The 15,413-nt window shown below is 42.4% G+C and overlaps 2 protein-coding genes across 2 annotated transcripts; both read left to right on the forward strand.

Moving 5' to 3' along the window:
* Window positions 1-2,375: 2,375 nt before the first annotated feature.
* LOC146554127 (uncharacterized) lies at window positions 2,376-7,834 on the forward strand. Its single transcript, XM_085254008.1, has 4 exons — window positions 2,376-2,763; window positions 3,018-3,157; window positions 3,337-3,409; window positions 6,440-7,834. The coding sequence occupies exons 1-4, from the start codon at window positions 2,520-2,522 to the stop codon at window positions 7,369-7,371; spliced, it is 1,389 nt and encodes a 462-aa protein (XP_085110134.1). The 5' UTR covers window positions 2,376-2,519; the 3' UTR covers window positions 7,372-7,834.
* Window positions 7,835-10,578: 2,744 nt separating this feature from the next.
* LOC146554128 (E3 ubiquitin/ISG15 ligase TRIM25-like) lies at window positions 10,579-14,993 on the forward strand. The gene is made up of 8 exons (XM_085256031.1): window positions 10,579-10,714; window positions 10,886-11,145; window positions 11,267-11,584; window positions 11,875-11,967; window positions 12,056-12,128; window positions 12,218-12,307; window positions 12,661-12,717; window positions 13,422-14,993. The coding sequence occupies exons 2-8, from the start codon at window positions 10,888-10,890 to the stop codon at window positions 13,952-13,954; spliced, it is 1,422 nt and encodes a 473-aa protein (XP_085112157.1). The 5' UTR covers window positions 10,579-10,714; window positions 10,886-10,887; the 3' UTR covers window positions 13,955-14,993.
* Window positions 14,994-15,413: the final 420 nt, after the last annotated feature.

A 15,413-nucleotide genomic window follows, 5' to 3' on the forward strand; every position in this document is an offset into this window, starting at 1 on the left:
CCCAGGGCCAGCTCCAGGTCGGGGCCCCCGTAAACCCTATCCCAGGCGGCATGAACTGTTCCTTTGATGTTCTACTCACGGGGGTCTTCTGAATCACTCCTTGTCTGGTCCCTCACCCAGGACCAGGACACAGCCCCTGGGATCCCTGGGACACACAAACTCCTCCACCACGATAAGGTAGTGATTTACAGAGGTGGGATAGAAAAATATTTTGGGGGAATTCAAAGGGTTTAGGGGATTAAATTTTCTTTGAGGATTTTCAGCTTGATTCCCTGTGGGAATATTAGAGGTCAAGCTACTGAAAAGATATCTCCAGTGATGAAGAGGTAGACTTGATAAGTTAAATATTGATGGACTCTATTTTGCCCCCTTCTGTTTTGTATTTCCTGTGGGCTTCTGTGCAGAGTCAGTGTGAACTTGAAAAAGCTTTCCTTCAAGAATGAAAACATAGCGTTACTCTGGGATGGTGGCTGTACTAAAAGATAAAACCAGAGTGAATTATGTTTATCATGAGCACTAATTACGCTGTGGCAGCAAACCAGAAACATTGCCATAATATTTTCATACTCCAGCCTACCTGTTTGTGCAAGTGCACAAGGTCTTTAAGAGCATACACCCTGTGTATCCTGTTTTGACTGGTGGGAGGGATAAAGGTGGGACAGAAAAATTACATTTTTGTTTATATGAGAGTCCTGGGTGTGTCTAAAAGCTGTAATAAAACTCTGATTTCAGTTTATTTCTGAAATTCCTCTTACAGGAACACCATGAAGAGCCACTTTAAAACTATAAGCTCTAAGCCACAATGTTATAACCACCTACCAATCAATGTTAAGGTCACTAAAGTGCAGTGAATCCTTTGGACCAGGCTTATTTTGTCACATCATTATGGATAGTCACTTTATTAAACACCATCAAAAAGAAGAAGCAAGAAGGTTGGACATAATCCAGGATGAAGTTTTGAGACGTGATGTACTGACAAAGCTGTTCCAGAATTCTTTCTTTCTAAGTTTTATTTAACTAAGTAAAATTTTGGTTATCAAAACTGACCATTATCTGTCAATCACCTCTCTTTTGTCTGAGCTTAGCTCATGTAAACAGTATATGCAAATCATATTAACAAGTAAGGCAATGTTGAGATTCAAAATAAAAATGAAACTGCACATGGACACAAAAACAGAAAAGGGTGGGATAATTAGGGAAAATGAGGAACATTTAATATAGAATTAAAAAGAATGAGAGGAATACAGATATAGGAATACAGAATAGATATACCAGGGGAAGATTGCAGTATTTTCACATTACATCCGCAAAAAAGGCAGATGCTCAGATATTTTTAGGGGAAATTGCATATTACAGTTTTCCCCAATTGTTTACACACTTTCCTGAAAGAATGCCTCGTATTGTCAGAGCTCTACACAGAAATAAAAAAAACACACACACAAAACGGGCAAAACCCTTCAATTCTCCTGTAAATGAAACGCTACATTCAAAACGATATAATTTCTTGTCAAAATGGCATTTTGTTTTCAAATGACACACACAAACATCACATGAATAGACATTTATTAGAACCAACTGAACACTGATGTGCTTAATGTAAAACACTATGACCATTCTTCTACCAGTCATCATAATGACTTGCTGTAAGCCTTTTTTTTTTGTTCAGAGTATGATTACTGTACAGTGCTGTAATTTATACAGTGTTGAGAGTATGCATCAATTGTGGGATTGTGTGGGACTTACTTGCATATAGTTGCATCGCAATTCTTTGACTCTTTCTGAATTGCGTTCAAATGGCACCCTGGTTGATCCTCAGATTATTTCTGTGCAAGAGATGGTCCAGTGTTGATAAGTTGACCCTATCAATATTTTGAAATATGTTGTTGTCTTCTATTATTTTTCTTTATATTTGTTATGAGGTTTTTTCTAGAAACCATGTTTATCATTTCAGTCTCCTGTTCAGGAGACCACCTCATGTTGGTAAGCTTTCAGCTCTGCAATAAAAACAGTATACTGTAAAATACTGCAGCGTGACGTCAACTCCAAAGCCCTATTACTGTACTTGTACTTCAAACACAATGGCTACGACATGTAATTGATGCACTAATCCCCTGAACCAATTCTGCTACACTGCAAGCACGATTCCTACTTTTTTAAAACACACTTAAAAAAAAAACAGAAAATACTGTAAAGTATGTGGGAAATGTACTCCTACTTTGTATTCCTACATAGTAGTGTGTAAACAATTGGGAAAAACTAACATAGATTATAGAAGTAGGGCTTCGACAGTAACCACGCTAATCCACAAGGTGGCGGTAATGCACCTTAAAGGTCTTTGCCGGCTGCCAATTAGCAAACTGAAAGAAGAGGAAGGCCATTCCTTTGGCCACTCCTCTCCCACTAGTAGACACACCTCTTCCCTCTGCAAACCATGTGGCTATACGGTTGGTAAATAAATACTTCTTCTAAATTTTAACTTCCTTTACGGTGTGAACTTGTGCACGGCAGGAACAGGCAGCATGTCGACGGTGGTCGTGAGCCTCCAGGCGCAGGTGGAGTCGGTGCTAGGCTCGCTGGTTAAAGCGGCCTCGGTGGAGTTAATCAAACTGTTCGAGAGCAGATACCGAGCATCCGAGGTGGACCTGGGCCGCGGTGAGGACGGGAAGGGAAGTGAAACCTCGGATGTTTTATCGAGCGGGGACACAAAACGGAGCATCGGAGTGCAAGTGGGCGACAGCGCGGAGGAGCCGTCGCTGCTTCATGGTTCGTGTTTCTGAGGCTTTAAACGTCGTTACTTCCTGTTTGTGTTCACAGCTCTGCTGCAGCTCCTGGTACACGAGTGGGGCTTTTAGCTCCAGTAAAAAAATAAATAAAAACATGTTTGAAAGTTATTCCAACAGAGTTCTGTGACGTCGATAAAGAAATAGTTTGATGCATGTTTGCATATCACCAAGCAATCTTGCACGAAGCTGAAGTGTAGTTGCCAGCGTTAACCCTCCCCCTCCTCTACTCCGTAGGGCTCACTTTTGTCTCGGATAGCGATTATGTGAGGGAGTGCAAGGAGGTGGTGATGGAGGGTTGCCTCATTCCGCCAGAAATCCTCTTGGCTGAAGATAATGGGCCTGCTGACCCCGAGTGGTCATCCCTGAAGGATCCGGTCAGTAAGAATTTACAGGGGCTGTAAATCACCTGTGGAATGAAGAACAGGCACTTTATGAAGCCTGGTCTGCTTTTCTCTGTTGCCCGTTTTTTATTACTGCGATGCTTCAGGTGCGGTATGCATTGCACTAGTCATGATGCATGCATGCAAATGTGTCTTGTTCCTTCTTTGGTCAGGTTGTGGAGTTGAGCGTCCTTGGAGCAGAGTCTCCATCTGACTGTGGTGCTCAGACAGAAGTTGATTTGCATGGTAAGAACTTTGTGTTATGCTGACACAGTGGAAGCATGAACACATTATGCATGCTAGACACACACCATGCATACTACATTAAAAAAGTCAGCGTACAATTGATCTGGTTGCATAACTCATTTGTTTTGTTTTGCTTTTTGTTGTTTTCTTTTATCTTGAAAAGGGGCAAGGTACATGAGGCTAGCATCTGAATGTGCGAGGACCCGAAAATTCTGTAAAATAATTCATAAATAATTGATGCAAAGTAGAATGGGCAGTATTCTGATCTACCCTGTGCACAGTTCTGTTTGGAAATGATCCATTCATCATAAGCAATAGGATTAAGTTATTAAAGTTATTTTTTGTAACTTCTTTCATATTCCCTCCACACATCATAGCAACTCTCCCATGCATAATAGGAGAGTTGCTTTGATGCTACTTTCCAATGGACAGTGCCTGCAGGTACATATACACACATACCAGATACAGTGGGGCAAAAAAGTATTTAGTCAGCCACCGATTGTGCAAGTTCCCCCACTTAAAATGATGACAGAGGTTAGTAATTTGCACCAGAGGTACACTTCAACTGTGAGAGACAGAATGTGAAAAAAAAATCCATGAATTCACATGGTAGGATTTGTAAAGAATTTATTCGTAAATTAGGGTGGAAAATAAGTATTTGGTCACCTCAAACAAGGAAAATCTCTGGCTCTCACAGACCTGTAACGTCTTCTGTAAGACGCTTTTCTGTTACCTGTATGAATGGCACCTGTTTGAACTCATCATCTGTATAAAAGACACCTGTCCACAGCCTCAAACAGTCAGACTCCAAACTCCGCCATGGCCAAGACCAAAGAGCTTTCGAAGGACACCAGGAAAAGTATTGTAGACCTGCACCAGACTGGGAAGAGTGAATCTACAATAGGCAAGCAGCTTGGTGTGAAAAAATCAACTGTGGGAGCAATCATCAGAAAATGGAAGACATACAAGACCACTGATAATCTCCCTCGATCTGGGGCTCCACGCAAGATCTCATCCCGTGGGGTCAAAATGATCATGAGAACGGTGAGCAAAGATCCCAGAACCACACGGGGGGACCTGGTGAATGACCTGCAGAGAGCTGGGACCAAAGTAACAAAGGTCACCATCAGTAACACACTACAACGGCAGGGAATCAAATCCCACAGTGCCAGACGTGTTCCGCTGCTGAAGCCAGTGCATGTCCAGGTCCGTTTGAAGTTTGCCAGAGAGCACATGGATGATACAGCAGAGGATTGGGAGAATGTCATGTGGTCAGATGAAACCAAAGTAGAACTTTTTGGTATAAACTCAACTCGTCGTGTTTGGAGGAAGAAGAATACTGAGTTGCATCCCAAGAACACCATACCTACTGTGAAGCATGGGGGTGGAAACATCATGCTATGGGGCTGTTTTTCTGCCAAGGGGACAGGACGACTGATCCGTGTTAAGGACAGAATGAATGGGGCCATGTATCGTGAGATTTTGAGCCAAAACCTGCTTCCATCAGTGAGAACTTTGAAGATGAAACGAGGCTGGGTCTTCCAACATGACAATGATCCAAAACACACCGCCCGGGCAACAAAGGAGTGGCTCCGTAAGAAGCATTTGAAAGTCCTGGAGTGGCCTAGCCAGTCTCCAGACCTCAACCCCATAGAAAATCTGTGGCGGGAGTTGAAAGTCCGTGTTGCTCGGCGACAGCCCCAAAACATCACTGCTCTCGAGAAGATCTGCATGGAGGAATGGGCCAAAATACCAGCTACTGTGTGTGCAAACCTGGTAAAGACCTATAGTAAACGTTTGACCTCTGTTATTGCCAACAAAGGTTATGTTACAAAGTATTGAGTTGTATTTTTGTTATTGACCAAATACTTATTTTCCACCCTGATTTACGAATAAATTCTTTACAAATCCTACCATGTGGATTCATGGATTTTTTTTTCACATTCTGTCTCTCACAGTTGAAGTGTACCTCTGGTGCAAATTACTGACCTCTGTCATCATTTTAGGTGGGGGAACTTGCACAATCGGTGGCTGACTAAATACTTTTTTGCCCCACTGTAAATACTATGACGAGTACCTGGATTTCTGTCTGATGTTAAGTGTCATCAGTAAAGCTGTGGCTTTTTGCTCCCTCAGACCAGTAAACCACAACATTGAGAAACCTGTGTGTTCCTCTATGATGCAGGATGTGTATCGCACGCAAGTTGTAATGCGGCATTATTCTTGCAAATATCGATTTTTAGCATCACGCGATAGTTTAATAATGTGGTGGAGCAAGTAGGCTTAGGCTAAATGCTTTTTTTATACACAGAGTAGCAATACAAAAGTTTGACTCAATTTTATTTATACAGCGCCAAATCACAACAACAGTCTCCTCAAGGTGCTTTATATTGTAAGGTAGACCCTACAGTAATACAACAGTGTATCATGAGAGTGTGCTGTGCTAACACTTGGAAACACTTTGTTGTGTTGCTGCCGTGTCGTGCTAACAGCAGCGATACTTGACCATTTCACTTCACAGCTACATGAATTAGCAAGAACACTAGCTCCGCTCGTCACTCACGGCACTCTGTCACCTGTCTTTAATAATTACCGTGGTTAAAGATTGTTAAATTTCAGAACGTTGTGCTTCCATCATTACACTCCCATGAAGCACATCGTGCACTCACTCATGTGGTGCAAGAATTCGGACGGGGTAGAGCTGCAAAGTTTGAGTGCCAGTGTCACGCTGTTGCATTTTGTGAGCATTTTTACATTTTATGGTTTCAAATAATGTCAAATTCTTCAGTTGTGGGGATTATTTAACATACATACCAACATACAAAAACAAGGTGAGGACACGTGTAATGACAGTGTTTTAAATACCGTATCTGCCCCTGTTATTTGATGGCTCCTCTTCTATTATTTTGCATGCATAGCATCCACTGAGAGACAGAGACATTTTGTAAGAGAGTGAAGGGGTTTGGGAAGCTTCATGAAAGGATGGTGAAAATGTTCAGTGTCATTAAAGATGTATGTGATCTGTTTCAGTCTCCACAGAGACGTCAGCTGATCAGAAGCTTCTTGTAATTCAGCCTGACACGAACAACTCTGCTTCTGGGGAGAAGGTGAAGTTTGTTTGCCCGCTGATCCTTAAGCTGGAGTCTCCAACACCCAAAGTTGATCAATCGGAGAAGCCTGCTCAAGCCGAGCCTCAGCAGGCCAGTGTCAGCACAGCTAAAGGCACTGCCTACAGTCCATCCCCATCTGATGGCGCTGCGACTCCTGCACACACTGGAGTGTGGGAGTGGGTCCACGCTCAGAAGGAAGCAAAGAACCATCTCCAGATGAAATTGAAACTCACATCTCCAGATCCAAAGCTGCTGCGTCCCTGCGCAGTGCAGCTGGTAAATGTTCTCACGTTGCCTGAATCAGACATTCAGGGCGACGCTGCCAAAGCTCACAGCGTTGACCTCAAAAACGGTTGGCCTGTGCCAAAAGATCTCCGCCGTCATCAAGGTCTTCACACTGGCCATCGCCTGTGCTGCTTCACCAGATGCGCAAATGACATATGGCGCCTCCAAACGGTCATCAGTCGCTCCCGAGATGGATACTCTTGCAGCATCTGCGGGAAAACATTCAGCCGGAGGAAGATCCTCCGGCGGCACAAGCGCTTCCACACCGGAGAAAAGCCGTACTCGTGTTCTGCGTGCTCTAAAACGTTCGCCCTGCGAAAGAGTCTCCGCCGCCACTCGAGGTTCCACACGGGGGAGAGGCCGCACACTTGCACGCAGTGCGGTAAAAGCTTTCGGCTGCGAGACAACCTAAAAGCGCACTTGAGATTTCACTCCGGAGAGAAGCCTTTCAGCTGTGCCACGTGCGGCAAGACGTTCAGGATCATGAGGAATCTAGAGAAGCACAAAGTGAACCACTGTGAGCTCTTCGTTCCTTCATTCAGAACGATCGCCGGCTTAAAGCTGTAGGAACAGCTGTGAGCAGCCACACGGATGTCTACCTCACACTGAAGACACTATAAACAGAAGCTGTCCCGAGAAACTTAAAGAAGAGAAGTGAAAGTCATAAGATTGCTTATGTTGATTGTTTATTTGGAGTTGTCCTAAAATAACTGGGGTTGTAATTGGATCTTAGGAGCTTGAGAAAAGAAGGCAGCTGGACTTCTTTAGGTTTGGAAAGACGTTTCGCATCCAAGAAGATGTCCCGGGTATTGACACCATAGTCGCTGACGTGGGACATTAAGGGTGAAACCACCTCCCAGGGCCAATAACCCCAATATGGTTTACCTGAGGCTCTCCACCTTCTTGTTTTTGAAACCAAAGCATCTTTCTAAACTTAAAGAAGTTCAGCTGCCTTCTTTTTTTTTCTTCTGTCCCACCTCCTATGACGACCAATGACCTGAATGACTGCCATTTTTTGGGGGGGAGTTGTACTACAAAATTTTTTTTTTTGGGGGGGGGGGGGGGGGGGGGGTTCTGCTGTAATTTGTGTGTTTAGTTCATGCCATAGTTTTTGTGATTGTGGGTTATTAATGGGGCTGCAAGACTGCGACTACTACACATGTTTTGGCATTAAACCTCCTGAGAAACGCACAATCAAATTGCAGGGAAACCCACCCGCCACTGCACAGTTAACCAGCTTACAAATGCTCTGGTGCTCCTTGGAGATGGAGATGTTATAAATGTCTTGAAACACAGCATTAATGGGTAGACCTGAGATATCTGGTGGTTGTCTGTATTGGAAAGCCTACGGTTCTCCACCTCTCAACATTTCACGTTAAATGATGTGCTTTTATACACTCTTATCTTTTATAGATTTGTTTTTCAAGTCTTTGTTTTTGTTTTAATTAACACTTATGTCACTTATTACTGACTCTTTGACTTTGTAGCACGTTACGATTATTCGCCGTCTGTAGATGTCTTGCTCTCCATGACCTGTATGTTTCATGGTGACTTTATAAGTTAAAACGTAACAAATATGCTCTCGTCTTCATTTAAGGGACGGGTTTTTTTTTTTGTTTTTTTTTATTAACTACATGTCCATTGAATAACATCTTGTTTTCAGTGTTTTTAATAACTTTTTCTGATGAACATTTGTCTCTTGTATCAATAAAAAAAAAAAATTTTTAAAGTTTATTTTGTGTGTGAAGATCAAAGCATTCAAACCAATGTAAATACAAAATGCAGCTTTTAATGCTGATTTCATTTATTATTGGGAAAGGCGGCTATTTAAACCCACTTTATGAAAAACTAATTGCCCCATAAACCTAATAACTAGTTGTTCCACTCTGGGCAGCAAGAACTGCAATCAAGCCTTTGTGATAGCAGGCAATGAGGTTTTTAGATGGCAGTGAAGGAACTCTTGTTTGTATAATTAATTTAATTCAGCCACATTGGAGGAGTTTTGAGTATGAAGAGCCTGTAAACTGATGCTTTTTAATATCTGGGTCATTCAGAGGTGGACTTGCTAGGGGCGATCGTGGCTCAAAAGTTGGGAGTTCGCGTTGTAATCGGAAGGTTGCCGGTTCAAGCCCCAGCTTGGACAGTCGGTCGTTGTGTCCTTGGGCAAGACACTTCACCCGTTGCCTACTGGTGGTGGTCAGAGGGCCCAGTGGTGCCAGTGTCCAGGAGCCTCGCCTCTGTCAGTGCCCCCAGGGTGGCTGTGGCTACAATGTAGCTGCCATCACCAGTGTGTGAATGTGTGAATGACAGGTTGTGTAAAGCACTTTGGGGTCTTTAGGGACTAGAAAAGCGCTATACAAATACAGGCCATTTTTTTTGTTGATGTGTTTTCCTGGTAGAGAGCAGAATTTATTGTTCCATTAATTACAGCAAAGCAGCCCCAGACCGTCACACTACCACCACCATGTTTGGTATGATGTTATCTTTATGATGTCCTGTGCTGGTTTTATGCTAGATGTAAAGGGACTTAAACCTTCCAAAAACTCTTGTCAGTCCACAGAATTTTTTGCTGTTGACAGATGTAAGACGATACTTTGTGTTCTTTTCAGTCAGCAGTGGTTTTCTCCTTGGAGCTCTCCAATGGATGCCATTTTTGCCTTGTCTGTTTCTTATTATTGCATCGTGATCACTGACCTGCACTGATACTGTAATTCTCTCATCACCCACAATCAGTCATGACACATGGTCGCCCCTCCCTGAGCCTGGATCTGCTGGAGGTTTCTTCCTGTTAAATTCAAGTTTTTCTTTCCCACTGTTGCCAAGTGCCTGCTCATAGGGTTGTTTTTTTATTTATTTATTGTTGAGGTCTCTATTATCTGAGGGTCTTACAATATAAAGTGCCTTAAGGTGACCTGTGATTTGGCAGTACATAAATAGAATAGAATGGAGCTCAATGAAAGTGAGGTTTGCAGTTCTTTTTGTGTTTTTTGTGACCACCTGGAAAAGTCATTGATGTGTTTTTGGAGTAATTTTGGAGTCCAAGTTTTCTCCATTTGTGGATGTCTCTCACCCTGATTCACTGGAGTCCCAAAGCATTAGAAACCGCTTTGTAACCCTTTCCAGACTTATTGTCACTGAGTTGGCTTCTCAGAAAAAAAAAAAAAATAAAAAAATAAGAAGTGTGAAATTTCTTTTTCCACCGCATCTTATCTCAGTTATAAGACACTTTTCGGTCGCAGGGTTATTACTCGGAGAGGTTATCTGCGTGTTTAACCGGCATGTTCTCTACAGAGTTCCTCTGAAAACAACTGAAGTTTTCCTGACAGCGGAGGACAAGCGCTGACATGAAAACTGGACGAGCAGAACAAAGTGGAGGAAGGACATGGCTTTCAAAGAGAGCACCAGGACCCTGTCCTTCAGTATTATATACTCCCTTTTATTAATCAGTTAGAGATAACGTGAAATTACCGATGACCACTATTTGAGTTCATTCAGAGGGTTTAGTTAGTAAAATGTACCATTTTCTTTATTTTCTTGTTCGTGCTTTTTTTCTAAGTGTCGGTAATTAACTGAGTCAGCACAACTGACTGACGCTTTTAGTTTGACTGGGTTGATTATCTGAAAAGTGTAAAAACACAATGGTAAGTTAGGGATAAGTACGCACAGTACCTGGAAATCTTTGACTGACAGTTTAAAATCTAGCACCGACATTAACAGAGTGTGACTCGGTATTTTAAAAAATAAGGCTACGTTGACGCAACCGGAAACACGTAACGAATAGTCCACGTAAGCCCCGCCCACCAGGAAGTATGAAACATAACACTGAGGTGCTTTCACTTTTAGCAATGTATGTAGCGAAGACAGAAAACGAATAATCCGGACAAGCCTCCGACACCTTTTGGATAACGAGGTAGGCATTAAATCTTCGAGTGCCTTCATGCTGAGGTTGATGGTTTATTCAAAGCAAACTCAACAGGAAGTGTTTAGACCCACAGTAGTGTGACGCTGGAAAAAGTTTGCATGTCACGCCTTCCTTCTTGCTCTTTCCACGCTCGCTGTCACTCGTATTTTTTATTTTCAGAGATGGAAGATGCAGAGGAAAGCCGGATGGAGGAGATGCTCATGTGTCCAGTGTGCCAGGACATATTCAAGGATCCTCGGCAGCTGCCCTGTGGACACAGCATGTGTATGACATGCCTGGAAGGCCTGATGGATCACTCCTCAGACGTCCCATTCAAGTGTCCAGACTGCAGGGCACATTTTGGTCAGGTTGTTACTGTGCAGAAGAGCTACGCGCTGGCCAGCATCGCAGAGGACTTCAGGCTGAGCAGGAGGACCAGGGTGCCCACTAGATGCACTTTTTAGAATCTCAAATCTGTTTGGCAGTCTTAAAAAGTGTAAACAACTCTGCGGGACTGCAATACATCATTCTTCATGTCAATATCTGACATTTTCTCCCCAGGAAAAGCAGACAAAATGTGTGTACTGCGACTACTGCCCAGAGAAAAACATCTTGGCTGTCAAGACATGTACAAAGTGTGAGGTGTCGCTGTGCAAAGAGCACGTCAAGGACCACCAGAAGCTGCCAGTGTTCACTGGGCACCCTCTGGTGGGACCGCTGAGCGACCTCGCAGAGAGGAGGTGCCCACAGCATGAGGATGAGGTGCTGAGGTACTACTGCAAGTCATCCAGACGCTACATCTGCAGCATTTGCACACTGGAGGGCAAGCAGCTTAACGTGGCCACTGAGACCTCCACTGTCCTACGGAGACAACTTACCGTGAGTTTAATAACCATCTTGGACTCAATGTTGCACAATCAGGTTATCTTGATTCATTCATTGACCTCTTAAAATCCACCTGGTCACGGGCAACCAGTCTAGGGTTAGGGGTAGGATCATTTCAGCTGTACTGCTAAAATGAATGTATGAGACTAACAACTTCATATCTGCAAATATATCTGTTTAATATGTGAGTAAAACAAAATGAAAATCTGAATCGCAGCCTAAGACTGATTGCTATTTATAGATGTTAAGGCAATTTAAGGTAATATTGTGTGTGCATTTGACAGGAATACATGGACCAGCACTTTAAAACGCTCATGGATCAAATCACAGAATCCAGCAACACTGTAAGAAAACTGCAAGAAGACATTCATCATAACGTGAGTCCTGTTTCCTGACATCTTAATATCTCATTTCAAGGTGTTTACAGTTTGTTCCTGTGGCTAATGTCCTTTTCTTTGAACCCAGAAACAGAAAATGAACTCCATCAACGGTGTCACCATAGTCCTGCTCTTACTCTGGTTCATAGTTCTCTATTACGGTAATAGAACCCCGAGCCCCTTGTTCTTGTGTTTCTTTTGTGTCTATGTGTAAACTCACTCACGTCTGCCTTTTCTTTCTTTCAACCAGCCTACAACTTCTCTGTGGAGAACCAGACGCTGACAGAAGCGCTGGACGAGCAACAGAACCGCGTGCATGACATCTATTCCACGATCGCAGGTAAGGAGGGTTCAAGTGTCCATTTCACTGATGGAGTTATGCAGTGCAAATCTTTCTTTGTCAGCCCTGCATTGTTTGCTGGGTGCTAATCTAGACGCTACCCCTGCTTCCAGTCTTTATACTAAGCCAGGCTAACGTTCTTCTGAGTCTTTTTTATGTATCACACAGCAGCTTTCATATCCATCTCCTGGCAAGATAGTGAATACCGTATTTCTTAAAGTCAAAATGTTCATGTCTGTGTGGTAATGCAGGGCTGAACAAACCTTTTATCTGCTTTTTTGTAAACTATAATTACTAAACTCTAATTCTGTTCCACTCAGAAGTCTGAATAACATTTATGTATCCCTCCATAGAAAGTTTGGTTTATCATTCCATGAAAAGCTACAGACCTAAAGAAACAGAAGATCAAGGTAGGACTGGCATGAGGTTATTTTTTTTGGTAGCATTTGCGTGTGTGTGATTCTGTCTGTTAAGCTTGATAGCTTGAAAAGTTTTGAATGAATTCTGGTAAAGCTTTGCAGGGGTGTACAATTTGTTTGGCTTACATCCATCAAGGTTTTCAGGGTCAACTGATTTAATGGATGAAAACTGACAAAACGTGTTATAACTTAGAAACTGTTTTAAAATGTGGTGTGTATTCTCAAGATATATAAAGTACCATATAATGATTTAAAGTCATTCAATTCAGTTTCACTTATATGGTGCAAAATCACAACACCTGTCACATTTGACCTCTGACCTCACTTTTACATTTGCACTGTATTGCTTGTGTTGAGACAACTGTGAGTGTGGCAGAATTAGGAGAAACAAGAATATTGAGATTGAGTGATTGAAAGTAAGACTGCAACATTTATTGAACGGAAAACAAGATTGAGAATTAGGAAAAGCGCAGGTAGGTCATCTGGTGACCTCCTAATGGTTAGCTACGGTAGCTTTAGCTACAAAGCTAAGGTAATTGCTTTAAAGTCTTAATAGACTTTGATTTTGTCTTATTTGTTCTGTAAAGTGTTTTGAAAGGCACTTCTAAATAAAATGTATTATTATTATTTTAAAACTGGGGTAGCAACAAAACACTGTATGTAAATGTACTTATAGTCGTGTGTCTGTTTGTCAGGAGCTCTCATGTTGGACCTCAACACTGTCAATCACGTTCTTGGAGTGTCTGCTGATCTCAAAACAGCTGAGAGAGTGAACGCAAAGCTGGATTATCCCAACAGTAACAGCCGTTTCGATGAAGCCCCGCAGGTCCTCTCCTCCCAGTGCTTCTCCTCTGGTGTCCATGTCTGGGAGGTGGAGGCTGAGGGGCACTGGGACATTGCTGTATCCTACAAGAGCATCCAACGAAAGTGCAAGGAAACCAGCGCCTTCGGAAACAACACAGAGTCCTGGAGTCTTGTGCACAAAGGCAAAGGGAACCTGTTTGCCTGCCATAACAAAACCAAAACTCCTGTATCTCGTGCCTTGCAGAGCAGCCGAATAGCAGTGGTGGTTAATTTCGAGGAGGGCAGCATCTCATTCAGTGCTGTAGATTCCACCGTCACACAGCTGCATGAATTCAAGGCTGAACTGAGTCAGCCAGTGTGTCTGGGTTTGGGGCTTCATCACGTGGATCCACCCAGCCGAGTGTCCATTGTCAAAGCTTCCTGAATAATACCGCACACTGTCCCAACATTCAGACAACACTGTGTGCACACTGCCTCAAGTTCAGTGGCCTGAACCAAAGAGAAGATGCTTCAAAGCCAAATCACACCTCAGGAATTTATTTTTATATTGTGAAGCTTTATATGACATGCAAAGTGTGTTAAATACTTGATTTTCTGGTTGTAGATACTTATTTTTAATATAAATCTTCTTACAAGTCTTGAATAGCTTCCAGATATACAAATTGTAAGAATTTTAACATCTGACAATTCATCGTGCCACTTTTGCAACAAATATGCACCTTAACCCCGTCAGTTTTATTTAAGTACTGGATTATCGCTATATTTAAAAATACACTAAATTAAAGCAAAAATAGCTGCAAGAATATGATTTAAAACCTTTGAACTGATTACTTGTAAAATGCAGTTTGATCCATATCTGAGAGATATATGGGAACCAGAATAGATGACTTCTGAGACAACTGCAAGAAATCCATAAGTTTCGATCTCAGCTTTCCTTCTCTTCACGTCAAACGTGAGCTGACACATTTGACGTGGCTGAACATGCACGATGAAGAGTTTGCAGCTTTTTTGAGAAAATGAGCTCAGAACAACCTGAATCTGTAACCTTTTCTGAATAAAAGCCATGACAGGATAACTGTGAAAGCCAAAATGTAGTTTTGTCTCGGCACAATTAGATCAGAGTGAAAAGTCAATAAATTCACTTGGCATTTAAAGATTTGCCAACACAAGCTAGAACAGTCAAGTTAGGGCAACAGCACCAAAAACTGCATGTGTGTCTAAGTCAGCTGTGTATTTTTGCCTGCTCCCTTTAGGGGTCGCCACAGCAGATCACCTGCCTCCATCTCACCCTTTCCCTAGCATCCTTACCTGCCACACCACATCCATGAAGCTCCTCTGAGGTCTTCCTCTTTTCCTCCTGCCCTGCAGCCATGGTGTGTAATTTACAAGCAGGAGAGTTAAAAAGCCTTTGTAAGCTGGCATTGGGGGAAAAGATGGACCGAAACAGAAGTTTGAGCAATTTGTCTCATTTATTAACAAAACATGGAGGTTGAGCATTCTTGAACAACTGTCTGATTATTTTTGAAGAAAAAGGCAACAATCAGTCTGGCAGGCCTCCGTACAAAACAGGTTATTACAGTGATACAAACGTTCTCTGCTAACAAAACAAGAGTCCATTCAGTTACAGTTTCTCTCTCTTCATACAAAAGGAATTAACACTTAAAAATGCCAAACCATTGATTTTAAACCTTGATGTAGAAAATCAGTGAGCACCGAACGAGTTGCTTTTGTCCTCTTTTGATCGTCAACAACTTGTAATAAACAACTAGAAACTAAGAGAGAGAATATTATTGTCTTCATCATATCTCACACTAGCTGCCGTAAGGCCCCTTGGTGCCTCACTAAAAATGGCACACATACTCATATCATTACACATTTATCTA

The sequence above is a fragment of the Mchenga conophoros genome, linkage group LG18 (assembly GCF_057382185.1).
Source record: "Mchenga conophoros isolate Kocher_MC1m ecotype Shallow Benthic linkage group LG18, M_conophoros_male_GT1.1, whole genome shotgun sequence".
Classification (NCBI taxonomy): Eukaryota; Metazoa; Chordata; class Actinopteri; order Cichliformes; family Cichlidae; genus Mchenga; species Mchenga conophoros.

What these genes read in the sequence shown, in the direction of transcription:
- LOC146554128 (XM_085256031.1), top strand. Translation starts at nt 10,888, where the DNA reads ATGGAAGATGCAGAGGAAAGCCGGATGGAGGAGATGCTCATGTGTCCA. An exon ending in TCCTACGGAGACAACTTACC is followed by an intron (nt 11,585 to 11,874) that starts GTGAGTTTAATA and finishes TGCATTTGACAG; the next exon opens with GAATACATGGACCAGCACTT. An exon ending in GTTCATAGTTCTCTATTACG is followed by an intron (nt 12,129 to 12,217) that starts GTAATAGAACCC and finishes TCTTTCAACCAG; the next exon opens with CCTACAACTTCTCTGTGGAG.
- LOC146554127 (XM_085254008.1), top strand. Translation starts at nt 2,520, where the DNA reads ATGTCGACGGTGGTCGTGAGCCTCCAGGCGCAGGTGGAGTCGGTGCTA. An exon ending in GGAGCCGTCGCTGCTTCATG is followed by an intron (nt 2,764 to 3,017) that starts GTTCGTGTTTCT and finishes TCTACTCCGTAG; the next exon opens with GGCTCACTTTTGTCTCGGAT. An exon ending in GACAGAAGTTGATTTGCATG is followed by an intron (nt 3,410 to 6,439) that starts GTAAGAACTTTG and finishes GATCTGTTTCAG; the next exon opens with TCTCCACAGAGACGTCAGCT.